Source organism: Dasypus novemcinctus, chromosome 23 (genome assembly GCF_030445035.2).
Source record: "Dasypus novemcinctus isolate mDasNov1 chromosome 23, mDasNov1.1.hap2, whole genome shotgun sequence".
NCBI lineage: Eukaryota > Metazoa > Chordata > Mammalia > Cingulata > Dasypodidae > Dasypus > Dasypus novemcinctus.
Genome location: NC_080695.1, coordinates 37,710,566 through 37,726,480, shown reverse-complemented (window position 1 = coordinate 37,726,480; position 15,915 = coordinate 37,710,566). Strand labels below are relative to the sequence as shown.

Here is a 15,915-nt window from a genome sequence, read left to right as displayed (position 1 = left end):
CTCCCCGCCCCAGAGCCTCACCGCCTGCAAAGAGGCCTGGCACAGCTCCAGGGCAATGTAGTGGAACTGGGGGCCCTGTTCAGTGCAGAAGTAGCGAAGCACGTTGGGGTGCCTGTCAGACTCCTGCAGCAGCTGTACCTCACGCCGAACGAGGCTGAAGCATTCGCGCAGGAGCCGCTTGACAGCCACGGCTCGGCCTTCAAACTGTCCCCTGGGTGGTGGATGAGCAGAAGAGTCAGAAAGAGGGCACCAACTGGGAACCTCCTCCCTCCTCTCAGTGTCTTCGAAAACATGACTCTTCAAGGGTTCTTGGCCTGAGGGATTGGTGCTGGGTCTTTGTCCTGGCTCTAGGATGCCACTCACCGGAAAACGAAAGTCCCAGCTGCTCCACGGCCCAGCACATCCTTGGGGTTGAAAGAAATCTTTCCCACCACAGTGAGCTGCTCAGCTGGTGGAGGAGAGAAGGGAGGATCTCAGGGAGCCCTGTGCCCACCTCCCACCCCTTCCTCCACTGCCACTTTGGCCCAGTTTAGGCCTGTCGCCTGCCACCTCTACCTCTCTCCTGATTTCCACCCACACCTGCTGAGCCAGCTGCAGTGGGGCCAGACTTCCAGCGTCCAGTGCCCGGGTAGCCATTCACTCTGTGTGGCCTTGGACAAGTCACTTTGCCACTCTGCCTTCAGTTTTCTCATGTGTCAAGCAGTATTTTCACGAGGCTAAATGAGTATACAGTACAGAGAGCAGGGGGATGTTGATGTTTGCTTCATTAGCCTCTTTATCACTCGCCTTCTCTCAGCATCTTGTGCCCAATTTTATTTCCTTTCCTTCCTCTCTCACACCTCCTCCCTCTGCCACTGGACCTTAACTGAATTAGAGGTTAAATGGGCTTCAGAGAGGAAGGTGAATTTGGCAGTTGGAAGCATGGTAAAAATGTTCATGGTCACCAAAAAGACTGCCCCGGAAAGAAGAGGGAAGAGATGGACACTCAAAGCCAAGCAGCCCTGGAGTTAGTTCTAGGGCAGTGGAGAGCCCCAGCAAAGCCTTGGTTTCCCCTTGAGATGGGTGGGGTTGGCTCAGGTTGGCAGCACCTGAGGCTTGGATGTTCTGCTCCTCCCCTGGGGTCATCTGCGAAAGGCTCCTCCCTCTGCCCCAGGTGCTCTGGGACAGGCTGTTCCCTGCTCAGTTCCAGGACACACTGTTCACGTAGACCATGAGTGTTGTACCCCTTGGCCATGCAGGGGCCCAAGAACATGCCACTTAGCAACAGCGGCTGGCTTCAGTCTCTACAATCAACTTCAGGAAAAGCAAATGAAAATCAGTGTTGGGGATCAGTGAGAAAAATGCCCTGCCCTGCTCTGGGTTATTTTCTCACATGTTGGCTCTTGCAGAGTGAGGCAGCAACCTATATTTGTGTATGTACAGTGGACTCTGGGGAGTGGATGGATTTAGGGCCTTGCCAGATGCATGCCACCTGCCGGTAAGTGTGGCTCGCACTGTCTTTCTGGCTATGCAGAAAGCAGGACCAGAGTTGCTTGTGGGCAAAGAAGACCAGTGCATTTGACTCTGGCGATGGCATAGCTCCATTCGATGGACTAAGCCACCCCTGAGCCCTTGCAGCAGCCCTTTCCTGCCACTTGTTTGGTTCTGCTGGGCTTCCCATCTCGTGCGTGTCTGCCTCCTGCTCCCAGCATCCTTGGCATGGGCAAACGCTTGCTAAGTGCTTGCTGAGCTCTATATGCAAGCGCACCCTCCATGCCAGGCAGAGGCCAGCCTTAGGGCAGGGAAGACTGGCAGGCAGAAACCATGAGCTGGGGGGGCAGAGTCTGCACCATGGATATTTGCCATCTTGTTGCTCAGCCTTCTGCATCATGATCATGGAGAAGCGGTGATGCAGGGCTTAGGTCCCAAAGTAATCAAAACCTTTTAGTGAGGGGGAGATGGTATATAAGACAGAATTACCTCTGTGAATCCTGAGTGCACAGGATGAGTTTGACTGCTGCTTTTCAAATGAGTCACATTCTTTCTCTAGGTGTTTGCCAAGGTACAAAACGAGGCCCCTTCCACAGAGATTCAAGCTTAGACAGTGGAGCCAGTTGAGGACAGTTTGAATCCCAGAGATGCCACTTACTAGCATTGTGAATTTGGAGTGGGGATGAGGGTGTCACCAAACTTTACTGCCTCCATTTCCTGTTTCATAAAATGGGCATTATAATAGTCCACCTCACAGGAATTAGGTGAATATCACATGAGTTCATACAGGCAAAGAATTTAGAACACTGCCCGGGCTCAGTGGAGACACTATATGGATGTTAGTTAGCTCTGTTAGTCCTGGTTCAGGCTTGGTTGCCTCTACTCCCCGTTCAATGTCCGATGCAAATGGCAGTTCTGGTGGCTGCCCCAGTGTGGATGAATCTCTATAAGTTCAATGACAGTAGGATGCCACACCACTGTAATTTTTTGTGAACCTTAAAAGGTCCATGAGGACAGCCCTCTTCACCAAGATGGGAGAACCAGGATTTCCAGATGGCCCAAGAATAGGTTAGAGGCTGCCACAAGGAGCTAGCACTGGGGTTTTTGTTTTTTTGTTTTTGTTGGGGGGTGGGGGGGAGTGGTTCTTGACAGCTTTTCTCCCACTACCCACATTCACTTATTTGACTCTGCTAGGACTAAACCAAGATTTTGATATCCTGGGCTGCAATTAGCTTCCCCTAAGATGGACAAGTCTCAGTGTGCTAGCCTTTTTCTCACACCTGCTTATCACATATCCATTTCACTATATTTGAGTTGGAAAGTACTGTTTCAGACTCTCCAGCATCTGATGGCAGTTGTTGATTGCACAGATATTCACCGAGCCTCAGAAACAAGCAAGCAGGACAGGCAGAGCTGTTCTCCAAGTTGCCACAGTCCCTATGTCTCCCAAATTCTCTGTCCCCACGTGGTTGCTTCACTCATTTACTTTATCTCCCTGGGCTCCCTATAGGCACGAGTTTGCAACCTGACTTTCACTTTCTAGAATGTGAGCCCTGCTTTTTCCCATCTCTAAACCTTTGCCTGTGCTGCTTTTGTACCTGGAATGTACACGCCCCACACCTACCTGCTCACTGGGTAATTTCTACTTACTCTTTGGAGCTCAGGGTAGACATCACTTGTCGGACACTTTCTATTTCCCCGAGTCTGGCTTACATGCCCCTCCTTTGTGTTCCCACAAGTCCTTGCTTGAAGCCACTATCATGTGCTGTCCAGGAGCTACCTCTCTGTCATTCATTGCACTGTAGAATAGTTGCAGGCTCTTGTGTCACCCCCTCCCCCAGTGCTAGCAGAAAGGCTTTGCCTAGAGGTCAGTCAAGTGCCAGAGTATGGAGTTTATTAGGACTTTATACAAAGTGAAAGATATAAAGGCTTTCTTTAAACTACAGAGGAAATCTAGTATTAAATAGAGATTGTGGCATTGAGTTTAGTAACAAAGGTACTGGGCTCTACTTGTTTTATTTTCTTGGATTCTTGTCCTAATGCAAAGATATCTTTCTGATTCATTTCTTACAGTGGGTAAAGTTTTTTTTTTTTTTTTAACAAGGAGACCTGACTGGGCCAGAGTTGGGATTCAACATTCAGCCCCCAGAGGGTTATGGGACTTCTGGAGAAGGAACTTCTGAATGACTGGGGTCTAGTGAAATATGGTGGTTAAGGGAGGGCAATGGAAAGGAAATGGCAAGGAGGAATTGCAGGGCCCTTTGCTAAGAACCACCCAGGAAAAGATGGAGTTTGCGTTCTTTGAGGAGTGACAAGACAGAAAGTCCAAGGAGGTGAGCATTTCACGGTGCAGTAGGGGAACACACCCTCAGCCAGTAAAATGACAAGAACCACAACAACTTGGGGCTCAGTCAACTTAGCTGCAGGGCCTTCTAAGAGAAATGATCCCAAAGGAAGGGGAGCCATTTCCCTCTCAGCAGAGGGGAGGTAGACACTGTTGATTGGCAGCAGCATGGGAGTATCAGGCCAAGTTTGGGATAGACTGCAGTCTGAGTTAGGCTGGCAGCCAGTGGCTCACAGGCTAGAGCTGGTGTGAGCAGTGACCAAGGGGTAAGAGCAGCAGTTCACCAAGGGGCTGAGGGCACGAGCCGGGCCCAGAGCCAAAGAAGCAGGAGAAGACTGACCACGAAAAACCTGTGAAAGACCACCTGGAGCCTCCCACAGATACCAGAAGAACCTTGAAAGAGACCTAGGATTAAATTTAGAAAAGGTGAGAGAAAGGTTAAAAAGGGAAAAACAAAACCCTAGACAGGCAAAAAGAAACTCAATTGTACCTAGGTAATTTGCTATTATTGTTACCAAATATACTATTTTAACACAAATATTTATCAATAACATTACCTAGGCAGATTGAATAACAGTAATGGTAACCTCTCACAATGCAGTAATGTAACAAGGTAGGTGTTATTATTTCTTTTTGACAGATGAGGAAACTGAAGCTCAGAGGAGTCAAGCAACCCATCAGTGTTAACAAATGATGAAGCTAAGATTAATACCTGGTTCTTCAGTATCTGGAGGCCTTGAAAATAGCAACCATAAAATAAAGATAGCAGGTACTTCTAGAGTGCTCGATTACATATGAGGCACAATTCAAAACACCCTCTCTGTATTAACTCAAAACTCTCTATATTCAAAACACTCGCTCTGTATTAGGTCATTTAGGTACTAACAAGCTGACTTTAAAGCTAACCCATTCCTCTCTTTCCTCTGTCCCTGATTCTGCCCTTTCCTGTTCACTTCAGCTCACCTTCAGGGTTGTCGAGTGGATGGACTTGGTCTGAGGGGCTCTGAAGACTCTCCTGGCCCCGTGGGTGGCTCCCCGAGGACTGGGACTGAGTATCCTGTGAGATGCACAAGGGGCCTGCAGATGTCAGAGGTGCTCGCTGCTGCTTCTCCACCAGCTGCTGCTGCTGAAACATGAGAGCCTAAGAGGGCTCAGCCCTGGCCAGGCCCTGCCCATGGTGGGCCCAGCAGTGGTGCCTGAGGTGGCCTCACATGGGAACATGGACACACAGAGCTCGGTGGCAGGGACTCAGGGAACTGCTAGGAGAGCAGGGACAAGAAAGCAGAACCAGGAACAGTAGAGAGGGGCTGAGTGATCTCAGAGAAGAGGAGCAGGGTTAGGGGCCTAGGAAGGCCCTAAGGAGAACCTGAGGTGGGGGGTGATGGGCTTACCTGCCTCATCAGGAAGAGAATCCACCCTCCCAGGAGCACAGCAGTGAGGCTAGTTGCCAGCAAGTCTTGGGCTCCCAGTCCTGGATGCAAGTCTGAGGTTTTCTCTTCAGGATGAGGCTCCAGGTCCCAAGGTTCCTCCCTGCTCAAGCTCAGGATCTGAGGACAAGAGAGCTTTTGCTCTTAACACCCCCCCACCCCCAAGGTGGGACTCCTAACTCCTCTTGGTCACCCACTATCAGGACCTGATTAGCTGAAAGGACAGTGGTCTGCATATGGTGGGAAACATGGCTCTCTCCGTGGTGCTGAAATATCATGGTGCCCCAGGACAGGGTATCACCAAAAAAAAAAAAAAAAGATTCCCAGGCCTGCCATCTCCAGAAGAAATTCTGAATTCAATAGGTCTGGAGTGGGCTCCAGGCGATTCTTTTTTTTTTAATAAACATTTTATTGTGAAATAATTTCAAGTTTACAGAACAGTTGGAAAAATAATATAAGCCCATATAGAAAACTCCAATATACCTTACACCCAGACACTCAGATCTACCAACTTTTAACATTTCACCACATTTGCCATATCATTCTATTGGGGCATCATCTATCCAATTAACTACCCATCCATCTTTATCTCTATCTATCTATCTATCTATCTATCTATCTATCTATCTATCTATCATCTACCTGCTATCTGTCTAATCTAGCTGATCTATCTAACCAGGTGATTCTGATGAGCAATCATATTTGAAAATTATTGCTCCAGAGCATGTTCATTACTTCTCACCTTGAACCATTAGTGATTTTTGTCCAACCTTTTCCATGGTTTTATACTTTTTCTCTGTTTTTGTTTCTCACTTTCTCTAGTACTGACCTCCAAGAAGAGGGATGAGGCCTGGGTGCTCTCAAATGGTCTTGTCTCAGTAGACCCACTCCCTGGGATGGGATGGACCCTCAGCATGGTGGTGTGCAGGACTGGGGGTGGCTCATGGTATCCTAAGGGGTAGTGCAAAGGTCAGAGGGCTGCAGGTGACCTCAGCCTCCCAGCTCAGAAGCTGGGCTCTGAGGTCCTTTATCTTCATCTACTTCAAATATGAGCCAAGGGACCTCACCAATGAGCAGCCATTGGCTCGGGAGGGCCACGCTGCCTGAGGGGTATCTGACAGCAGTGCTGGGTGAGCCCTCTCGCTCTCCTGAGACTTGGAGTGTCACCTCATCTGTAGTGGGGCCATCCATGGGGGCCAAAGTCAATCCACGAGGCTATGGCAGAAGATGGAGAACCAGAGGTGAGGGAGGTTCTTCCTCTGCTCCCTCCCCTTTTTCCATCCCACTCAGAAACCCCTTCTCACCACCAAGGCCACCCCTGTATGGACCAGTGCTTTAGAGACATAGAAGCCAGTTTCATCTTTCCCCACATACAGTGTCATCCTGGGGAGGAGGGAGAAGGAAAAGGAGGAAAAGAATGAGTGATGGTAGTGGGTAGTTTCAGTTACCCCCATATCTATGCCCTTGGATCATTCCTTCCACATTGATGTTGGGCTTAGCTATGTGATTTGCTTTGGCCGAGGCAATAGCAAATGTGACATGAACAGAATTTGAAAAGTGCTTGTATATTGGGGCTTGCCCTCTGCTGTTCCAAAGAACAACCATGTTGTTCCAAAGACTACCATGTGAGGAAGTCCAGGTTAGCCTGTGGAGGCATGAGAGACCTTATGAAGTCTTCTAGATGAATCATTCTATCTGATGCCCCCCAGGTCAAACAGTCCACCAGCAATGAAATAAGTGAGTGAAGCCATTCTAGACCAGCCAGCCCCATCCTAGCCCCAGCTGACTGCAGATGTTACCTAAACCAGCCCAGTTCAGTAAAACCACCCAGCTGACCCACAGAATCTTGAAGGATAATTATAAATATTTAATGTTTTAAACTCTAAGTTTTAGGGTGATTTGTTACACAGCAAAAACTGACTGAAACAGATTCTATGGTCATGATTTCTAAATCTTTGTCTAGCCCTGACCTTTTTTGAGAGCTCTGTTTTCTAAATTTGAACTCATCTCCTTGTTCCTCGACTCCTTTTCCTTCTTTCCCTCTCCTCCTCTAATGCTTCCTACCTCTGAAAATTATAGCACTCATGGCCTCTAGAAACGTGAGCATTACCCTTGATTTCTTGCTTATAGTCACCATACTTGCAACAACCAAATTCTTAGTAGTATTATCTCTTAATATCTCTTACCCTTCACTTATTTCTATCCCTAATGTTTCCACCCTATTCCATGGTGTTTTTATCTCTTGTCTGAAATAAACTAATAGTTTACTAAGTATCTTCCCATTTTCTCCCATGGCTACAGGACTCTAAGAAATGCTTCATACTGCAGCCAGAGTGATCTTTTCAAAATGAAAATGTGTTCAAATAACTTCCTTGCTTGAAAGTCTCCATTGGGGGGAGCAGATGTGGCTCAAGTGGTTGAGCACCTGCTGCCTGCATGGGAGGTCCCGGGTTCGGTCCCCGGTGCCTCCTAAAACAAAAACAAACAACAAGCAAACAAATGAAAAAAAAAAAAAACCGACTCAGGGGAGCCGATGTGGCTCAGTAGTTGAGTGTCAACCTCCCACATACAAGGTCCTGGGTTCAATCCCTGGCCCCAGTACCTCAAGAACAAACAAAAAACTAAACCTCTCCAGTGGCTCCTTTGTAGCTTTAGGAAAAAATGTCCAAACTCTTGAACATGGTCCTATAAGGTCCCTCCTGAACTTATAGCTCAGACTTATGCCTTGCTCAAATCTATACTCCAGCCTTGTTTAATTCTTTCTGTTCCTTGATGCCATGCATGTTCTCTCTCTCTCTTACTTCTTATTCATCCTTTGGGTTTTACTTAGAGGCCTGTTTCTACAGGAAGCTTTCCATGACTACTTCCCGCCCCCGATCTGGCTTTAGGTCCCTTTCCATGGCACTCTGTACTTCTCTTTTCTCATCCTTTATCCCACCATGTTGTAATCGCCTGTTTACACACCTGTCTCTTCTATTAGACTGAGTTTCCTCTAGACAGCAACGATGGCAGAATTACTGATTGTTGTCTTCCCAGAGCCTGGCAAGTGACTAGCACATGGTAGGTGCTTCATTATATTTGTGGAATAAATTGAATGATTTTCTCAGCCTGTCTCCTGGTTCCCCAAGATGGGGATGCGAAGATATTAAGTGTTGTAAGGAAGGGTGATTTTTAAAGTACTTAACAACCAATAAGGCACAAGTACCTGCCAATCAGAATAGATGCCATCTGCCCCATCCAAGGCAAGATTTTACCCTTTCAGTTGCTGGCAGTGGGGCTTTGCAGGACTTGTGGGGACTTGTGGGGGGCACTCAGGGCATTAGTTATTTGCCTACCGGTTTGGAAGCATTTCAGTATTTTACACCTGGCTCAGCCACACCAGAGGGTCATGCCAAACATCATCCCTGGTGCAAGCTGCAACACTTCCAGAGGGTCCCCTCCCCAGGCCCCAGGTGCAGGCACCTACTGTAGCTGGGTGTCCAAGGCAGAGAAGTGGGTGGCCATGCCCTGAGAGCCCGAGGCAGGCAGTCGGATGTGGCCCCAGCGGAGGGCGAGGAAGTGCAGGGTCTCCCGAGCCAGGGTGAGATGGGGGAGCTGGCGCAGGCCGTCCTGGTGCCAGGTGTAGATGCCCGTCACAGGCATGCCTAAGTCCTGCGTCCAGAGAACTGCCCCACTTTCTGGGTCCACGGTGAGCAGCAGGCCCATCCCACAGGAGGCCAGGTAGCCCACGTCTGCCAAGAAAGACGGCCAGGGGGCTACAGCCAGGAAGCTCTGCCAAGGGGCACCTCAGAGCATCTAGGGCCGGGGGAGTTGTTCTAGATGTGGGTCATCTGGGGGAGAGGGGGTCATTCAGATGTGTGGAGGTCAGATGAGATCACCTGGATGGTTATCAGGATGTGGGAAGGCCGGACAGAATTCAATGGGTTACTTTGGATTAGGAGGGAAATGCTCAGGGCCAACCAAGGAGCTGTGCCAGATGGTGGTCACCCAGGTGTGTGTGAGTCAGTCTGGGTCACTTGGAGGGACCACTTAGGGTAGTCGTCATGGTCATCTGATGGTCACTCAAGATGGGGTCAGTTAGGGTGGCCTAGAGGCACATGGGCCACTTGGAAGCCACTTAGACTATGGGGGAGTCAGTCAGGGGTTCCTGAAGGTGTCACGTGGGATGTTAGGATTAGCTGCATGGGGTCCCATGCAGGTGCTGGGGTCAGGGGACTGAGAGTTACTTAACAGGCACCTGTGAGGTCACTCAGTCATTGGACAGGACAGTCATGTTATCAGTGGGTGGTCAAGATCACCTGGGGGGTTACCATGGAGGAGAGGTCACTTAGGGTCATATGTCAGGGGTCATCCAACACTTTGAGGTCAGTTTGGGCATGTGTGGATTGCTCGGGATGTGTGGATTGCGTGGGTTCCCTCGGGATGTGGGGAGTCAGGCAGGGTTACCGGGTTCGTTTGGGGCATGAAGAGCTAAAAAGCTGAGGGATTGCTCAGGGCAAATGAGGCTTCATCCGGTTATTGAGGAGATTACTTAGAATCAATATAAGGGTGTGACCTTGAGGAGTTCGGGGGAGTCAGTCAGTATGTGGACAATTCTTGGTTGTGGACGCCACTCGGGCTTCCCTGAGCTGGAAGCTTGCTCCAGGGTGGGGCTGGAGAAGGGCGGCACTCACACTTCCCAGGTGAGCCGTCCATGGGGGCTGCTGAGTAGCGGCGGTAGGTGGTGTTCCAGCGGAGGGCTGGCGACCTTGGGTCATGCATAGAGACTGTGTACTCTGGGGACCCCCAAAAGAAAAGTTACTGGGAAAGCCCATGAGACTGATGCCCTCCCACCCTCACCCAGGGGCCATTCATCTCACGGGTGTTTGTGTCTGTGGGAGCTTCCTGAGCACCCACCCTGGAGGCCCAGAAGTCTGTGAGTATCACAAGGGCAGAGACCAGTCTTGCTCACGTTGGTATCCCCAGCTCCCTGTTCAGTGCTCAATAAAATGTTTCTTGACTGACTGACAGATCAACTGATCTGGATTCAACTTGGATAGTCGTTGCCAGGCTTAGGCAGAGCAGAAGGGGTACAGCCCAGAGCTTGGGGAGCAGCTGTGGCCTGACTCACGTGTTCGGCCAATGTAGAGGCGGGGGATGGAGGGACTCTCTGTGGTCAGTGTCATCTGTGACTCCCCTGATTCGGGGTCCACCACAAACCAGGCATCCTGCTTCCGACCTGTGCAGGGTAGAAAGTGTCCCAGCTTTCAAAATGGTGCAGGAGAGAACGTGCATCCTGTCGGTCCCATGCTCAGGCAGCCTGTTAGGACCTACGGCCCTGTCTCTGCTGGTCCCTGCCTGGGCCCCGTGGGCTCGAGAGACGCTCACCTGTGTAGAAGATCCCATCAGAGCTGCGACATGGAGAGGTGTGAACCAGCTCGGGGATGGTGAATGGCAGCTTCTAAGGAGAGAAAAAATTTCTGGGAAGGAGTAAGAGTAAAAAGACATACTCAGCGCTCATGACCAGACACCATTCTAAGCATGTCCCTTATGTTAACCCCTTTCATTTCTACAAGTACGAGTATTAGTACTGACAATTCCTTAGGTATAATTATTATCATTTCCATTTCAGGGGAGGAAAATGAGGCTCAGAGAGGCTGGGTAACTTGGCCACAGTCACACAGCTAGAAAGTTTGAATACAAGCAGCTTCCGGAGCCAGCATCCTTAACCACTTTGCGATGCTGCCTCTTGAGAAACTACAGAAAATCCCACAGCCAGTGCCCAGATGCCACATGATCTGCCTGACAGCCTCCTCAAAAACATATGCAGGGTCTTCAAAACTGTCAACAGTTGTGAAGGACTCAGAAAGGCTGAGAAAATCCTCGATTCAAGGAGGCCAGAGAGCTATGACAACCAAATGTAATGGATGATCCTGCAGGGGATCTTGAAGCAGGAAGACAATAAAGGACATTATTGGGACTGTTGAGACAATTAATACGGACTGTGGGTTAGATAAAATGATTGTATTTATTTTTCCTGATTTTGATAACTATACTGAGGTTTTGTAGGAGAAAGTCCTTATTCTTAGTAGATACACTTGAATATTTTTTAAACATTTTTTTACTTATTTTTAAAGCACATTGAATGTTTAGGACAAAGGGGCATGATACCTGAAGCTTATTCTAAAATAGTTCAGAAAAAGAAATGATACATATAAAATCATATATATAAGAGTATGGCGAGATGGATAGATAATGATAAAGCAAATGTGACAAAATGTTAAAATTGATGAATCTGGGTAAAGGGTACTTTGTATTATTCTTGCAATTTTTCTTAAGGTTGAAATGATAGTGAAATACAAGGCTACACGTTCGTCCCCATCACCAAAATTCCACACACAACTCTGCCAATGAACACCCAGGTCATGCTCAAAAATCATGTGACAGCCTGTCCGCCCCGTCAGCCAACATCACCCATTGTCCCACAGAGAGCCCCAGCTCTCTACTGTACACTCCCCCAATGACTGAGGCTCCCACAATGACAAACTCAAAGTACTTCCACGCCTCTATGATCTACTCAGCCTTGCCTAGCCCTGTTGAAGCCCTGTCTGGCAGTCCTGTCCCAAGTCACAATCCGCATTAGCAGAGGTTGAAACATTCAGAGCCCAAGCCTGGTTGGCAGCCCCCTGCCCCGTGACAACAATGGCTAGCCTACAGTGCCTGTAATATGTGCCAGGCACACTATTGCTAGCACTTTACATGCATTCACTCCTTTGTCTTTATAACAGCCCTATGGAGTCAGGGTTATCATCCCCATTTTATGAATGAGAAAACGGAGAACAAGATCCCAGTTAGTCAGTGGCAGGGCTGGGATTTGAACCCATGTGGAGTCTACCCTCTTAGCCTCTGGGCTGTAATTCCTGTCCCCACCCTGACACACCAGAATTCCCTGACCAACAGCTCCCACTCTAAACATTCACAGCTGGGCACTTCCAAACCCCAAATGCCTTCCCATCCCACCCTTGGAATCTACAGCAGATCAACCTCTCTGGTCTGCTGCCTAAGGGAGCTGCAAGTTCCACTACTGCTTAGGCAGGCTATTGAAGGTGCCCTTCGTAAGAGCAGATTGCCAAGTACTCAGGGAAAGAAACTAATTCATGGACGTAGACAGATGTAGAAGAGTGTTCCAGATGAGCAGACAATGTGTGTGAAGCCCCGGAGCTGGTACCATCAGAATTTGGACAAAGCAATCCTCCCCATCCCATTCACCACGGTCAGTCCAGAGTCTTGTCTGATAGTCCCTTCAGAGTCCTAGCTGACAAACTCCTTAACTGACAGGTTGCCGTAGACTACCACAAATTCTTCCTCTCCCTCTGCAATGTGTTTTTTCAGGTCCTCTCAGGAAGAGAGGTAGTCTATTTCTGGGTTTGGCCAAGAGACTTGCTGTAGTCAATGAGATCTTAGCAAATGGGATGCGTGCAGAAGCTTGCAAAATGGTGGTGCATTGGGCTTGCCCCTCGTTTGTTACTTTTGGGTCCCTGGTTGACACTGTGTGAATAAGCCCCCCCTTGCCTTCTAGAGGGTAAGACACATGGCCAAGTTTCCTCTGTCAAAGGCTAGCAGACCCCCGGCCAGTGTTCTGAAACAGAGCTGCCCAGCTGCCCAGCACTTGATCACAGGTGCACAAAGCAGGTTTGGCCAAGATGGGCAGAAGAAACTCCCCGCCGAGTGCAGCCGAAATTGCCATCCCCCAAAACTGTGAGTTCAGGCAATGGTTTGTGAATTCAGTCTTTGAGGCTGGGGGTGATTTGTTATTTAGCAAGCTTTCCCCTTAAAACTCTCAGAGTCCTGAGGGAGAGATCTGTCGGCAGATGCAGCCAGGCTCCCCCAACACACACACTTTCAACTGGCCCCACCCCAGACAGCACTCAGAGCCCTGTTTACATCCTCAGCAGGACTCCCAGCTTTTGGCCACACTGCCCCCTTCAGCCCCTCGGCACTTTGGCTGACGCTGACGGAAGCGCTGACCCTCACCGGTCCCTAAGCACTGTAGGAAACACACCATTAATCCCTGTTGCTTCTGGGTGCCCAAGACGTACAGGCTGCCATCCGCTGGGTCTGAGAGGAAAGCTGTTCTGTGGAGCAGAGAGAGCAGGGGTGGGTTGGGTACCTTCTCCTGGTTTCATGAGGGCTCCCATCTGCTCCAACCCCTCGGCTAATGGGAGTCTGTCCTGGCAGGAGACTCCTGGGAGCTCAAGACAGCCCGCCCCCATCACATCCAGACCAGTTCTTTTCCTTGGTTTACCACATGTGCCCCTTCCCCTCCCTTGTCTCCTTGAGACAAGTAGGGCTCCCCCATCTCCCAGCTGCCCTCTCTTCAGAAGGCCCCAGGGTCACTTACTCGGTGACGTACATTGGCCCTTGGATGATGAGATCTGCAGGGACAAGGACAAGGAGAGTGAGTAGCCCCCTCTAGACTCCCCATTTTTAAAAGAAGTAGCTCAGATTCATTAAGCACTTACTGTGTGCCAGACATCAAGCCAAATAAACCCTCAACACGCATTGCTCCCATGTAATCCTCCCAAGAACTCTGCCATGTAGGGACACTATGCTTTGCCTCATTTCACAGGTGAGGACACTGAGGCTCAGAGAGATCAAGTGACCTTCCCAAGGCCACACAGCACGTAAGTGGTGAAGCTGCCTGCAGACACTGTTTTGTTGATTCTAGAGTCCAGGTTCGTATCCTCTATGCCACAGTGACATCACCTACTCATGGCTAGCAGAGGGAAGCATGGCTGCCCCTTGCTCACCATCCTTTAGTGTCCACTTCAAGTCCCCTGTTTGCTTGCTCAGTGCATGGAGACTTCCATCCAAGGTGGACACGAGCAGGAGGCTCTCTGGCCTGAGGGTCTGGACCTGCAGTGGGAGACAAAGCCAGTTCCCCTGAGTCCTGGGACCATTCCTTGTCCCAGGCAGGGCTGGCTCTGACTCCTCTTTCCCCAGAGGGGGGACAGCCTGGGGGAGAGAGGATGATTTGGGAAGTTGCTGGTTCCCGTCATCTCCTTGACCCTGGAGAGCGGTTATAGTGGGAATTGTGTGGCTTCCAGCTCCACTGCGCCCCAGTCTCCCTCTCGCAATTCCTCCTGATTTTCCAAGGAAGACTGAAAGCCTTTACAAAACGACTTCAGTGATCCTTAGAGCCTCCCTGAGACTGGTACGATTATTTTCCTCAGGTGAGGGAAACTTGAGGTTCAGGGAGGTTAGGTAACTGGCCTAAAGCCACACAGAAAACAAATGACAGAAATGAGATTTGAACCCCATCTTTGTGAGTCCAACACCTGGTCTCTTGCTCCTTTGCACACCGTCTGCCTCTTTGGGGATGACCCCCTTCTGCCTCCTCAAACTGGCCCAGCTGCTTTTGGTGCCAGGGTTCAGTGGTCCCCCTAAGCCAAGGCTGGGGGTTGGCTGCTGGAGGGAGGGCTGGAGCTGCCCTTACATCTGGCCCCTGCTGAGCTCACTCACCTGCTCTAGCCTCTCCTTAAGCAAACAGGGTGAGGCTGAGCTCACAGCAGGAACCCTGATATCCGGGTGGCCTGGCCGCAACCCTGCAAAGGCCACATCCTGCTCCGGGACCCTCAGTTTTGGGGCTGAGCCAATGGTGTTTGGTGGGGAGCCAGGAAACTGCCTTTTAGTCCCTCTTTACTGAGCCTTAGCTTTGTCATCTGCAACACAGCAGGAGGGAGAATGGTAGAGAAGAGGGTGCCAAATGGGCGTCCACGGATAGGTCTGTTTGGCCATCATGGTGTTTAAAATTTTATTTTAATTAATGGCCACTTTTTTTTTAAATGAAAGATTTCACTTTTAAAAATCCAGCTTTCTGATTTTTCTGGAAACACTTGATTTGACCACACTGGACACATATTCCTATTTGGCAACCTGGGACCCGCCCAGAGCTGGAAGAGGGGTGGGGCACAGGCACCCCCTGTTCCCTTTAGCTATTCTGGGGACCCAACCTGGACCCCTGGATTCTAGACTGAGCATCTTTGGCCTTTTCCCTGCATTTCTGTACCTTTGGACTCCTCGGTGCCCGTGGGGGTGTACCAGATTCCCATGTAGGGTTTTTTACCCTTGACCTTCTCAACCCGAGGCCCATTCAGGAGTGGGGGGGGGGGCGCTGGTGTGAACCCCTAAACTGTAAAACTGCAAGCCTAGGCTCGTTTTTCGGCTGAGAGGGACTCTTAAGTCTGTCATATTTTCGAAGATGACCCGATCCCCAGTTTTTAAGCAGCACGGAAGTGAAGCCAAGCTCCCGGCCCCCCACCCCACCCCCACCGGCAGAAGGCGCCCTTCCACGCCGGCAGCTCTCCCTGGCTCCGTGTTGATGGGGCGACTGGTAACTTCCCAAACCTGAGGGGTTTCCACTCGCCGGGGGCCGACCGGGGTGGGCCTGAGGGCGGGCCAGGCGCCCCCTGCTGCCCGCCGCGCTCTCGCCCGCGAGCGCGCCCCTCCCTCTGTGCGGGACCACCCGACTCAGGGACTCGGCGTGCGCCCGCGGCTCTCACCTGCGGCCCGAGCGTCGCCAGCAGCGCGGCGAGCTGGAGCAGGAGCGGGCGCCACGGCCCAGGTCCTCCGCGGACACTCGCCATCGCACCCTGGGCGGCCGCTCGGCTGGCCGGGTCCCCGGGTGCCTCCAGG

The 15,915-nt window shown here is 50.4% G+C and overlaps 1 protein-coding gene across 4 annotated transcripts in view; it reads right to left on the bottom strand.

Moving 5' to 3' along the window:
• Positions 1-15,915, bottom strand: part of ERN2 (endoplasmic reticulum to nucleus signaling 2) — a 23,295-nt gene extending 7,380 nt beyond the window's left edge. The window contains exons 1-15 of one of the 4 annotated variants that reach the window (XM_058286269.2): positions 15,783-15,915; positions 14,031-14,136; positions 13,622-13,655; positions 13,283-13,355; positions 10,609-10,681; positions 10,352-10,459; positions 9,915-10,016; positions 8,708-8,972; positions 6,546-6,624; positions 6,309-6,456; positions 6,071-6,192; positions 5,206-5,361; positions 4,778-4,940; positions 364-448; positions 22-211 (exon numbers count right to left, since the gene is read on the bottom strand). In XM_058286269.2, coding sequence (XP_058142252.1) covers positions 22-211; positions 364-448; positions 4,778-4,940; positions 5,206-5,361; positions 6,071-6,192; positions 6,309-6,456; positions 6,546-6,624; positions 8,708-8,972; positions 9,915-10,016; positions 10,352-10,459; positions 10,609-10,681; positions 13,283-13,355; positions 13,622-13,655; positions 14,031-14,136; positions 15,783-15,866 — 1,788 coding nt within the window. In that variant the 5' untranslated portion in view covers positions 15,867-15,915. Of the gene's footprint in view, positions 1-21; positions 212-363; positions 449-4,777; positions 4,941-5,205; positions 5,362-6,070; positions 6,193-6,308; positions 6,457-6,545; positions 6,625-8,707; positions 8,973-9,914; positions 10,017-10,351; positions 10,460-10,608; positions 10,701-13,282; positions 13,356-13,621; positions 13,656-14,030; positions 14,137-15,782 lie in introns of those variants that run through there. The other 3 variants (XM_058286270.2, XM_058286271.2, XM_058286272.2) reach the window with 3 other exon arrangements.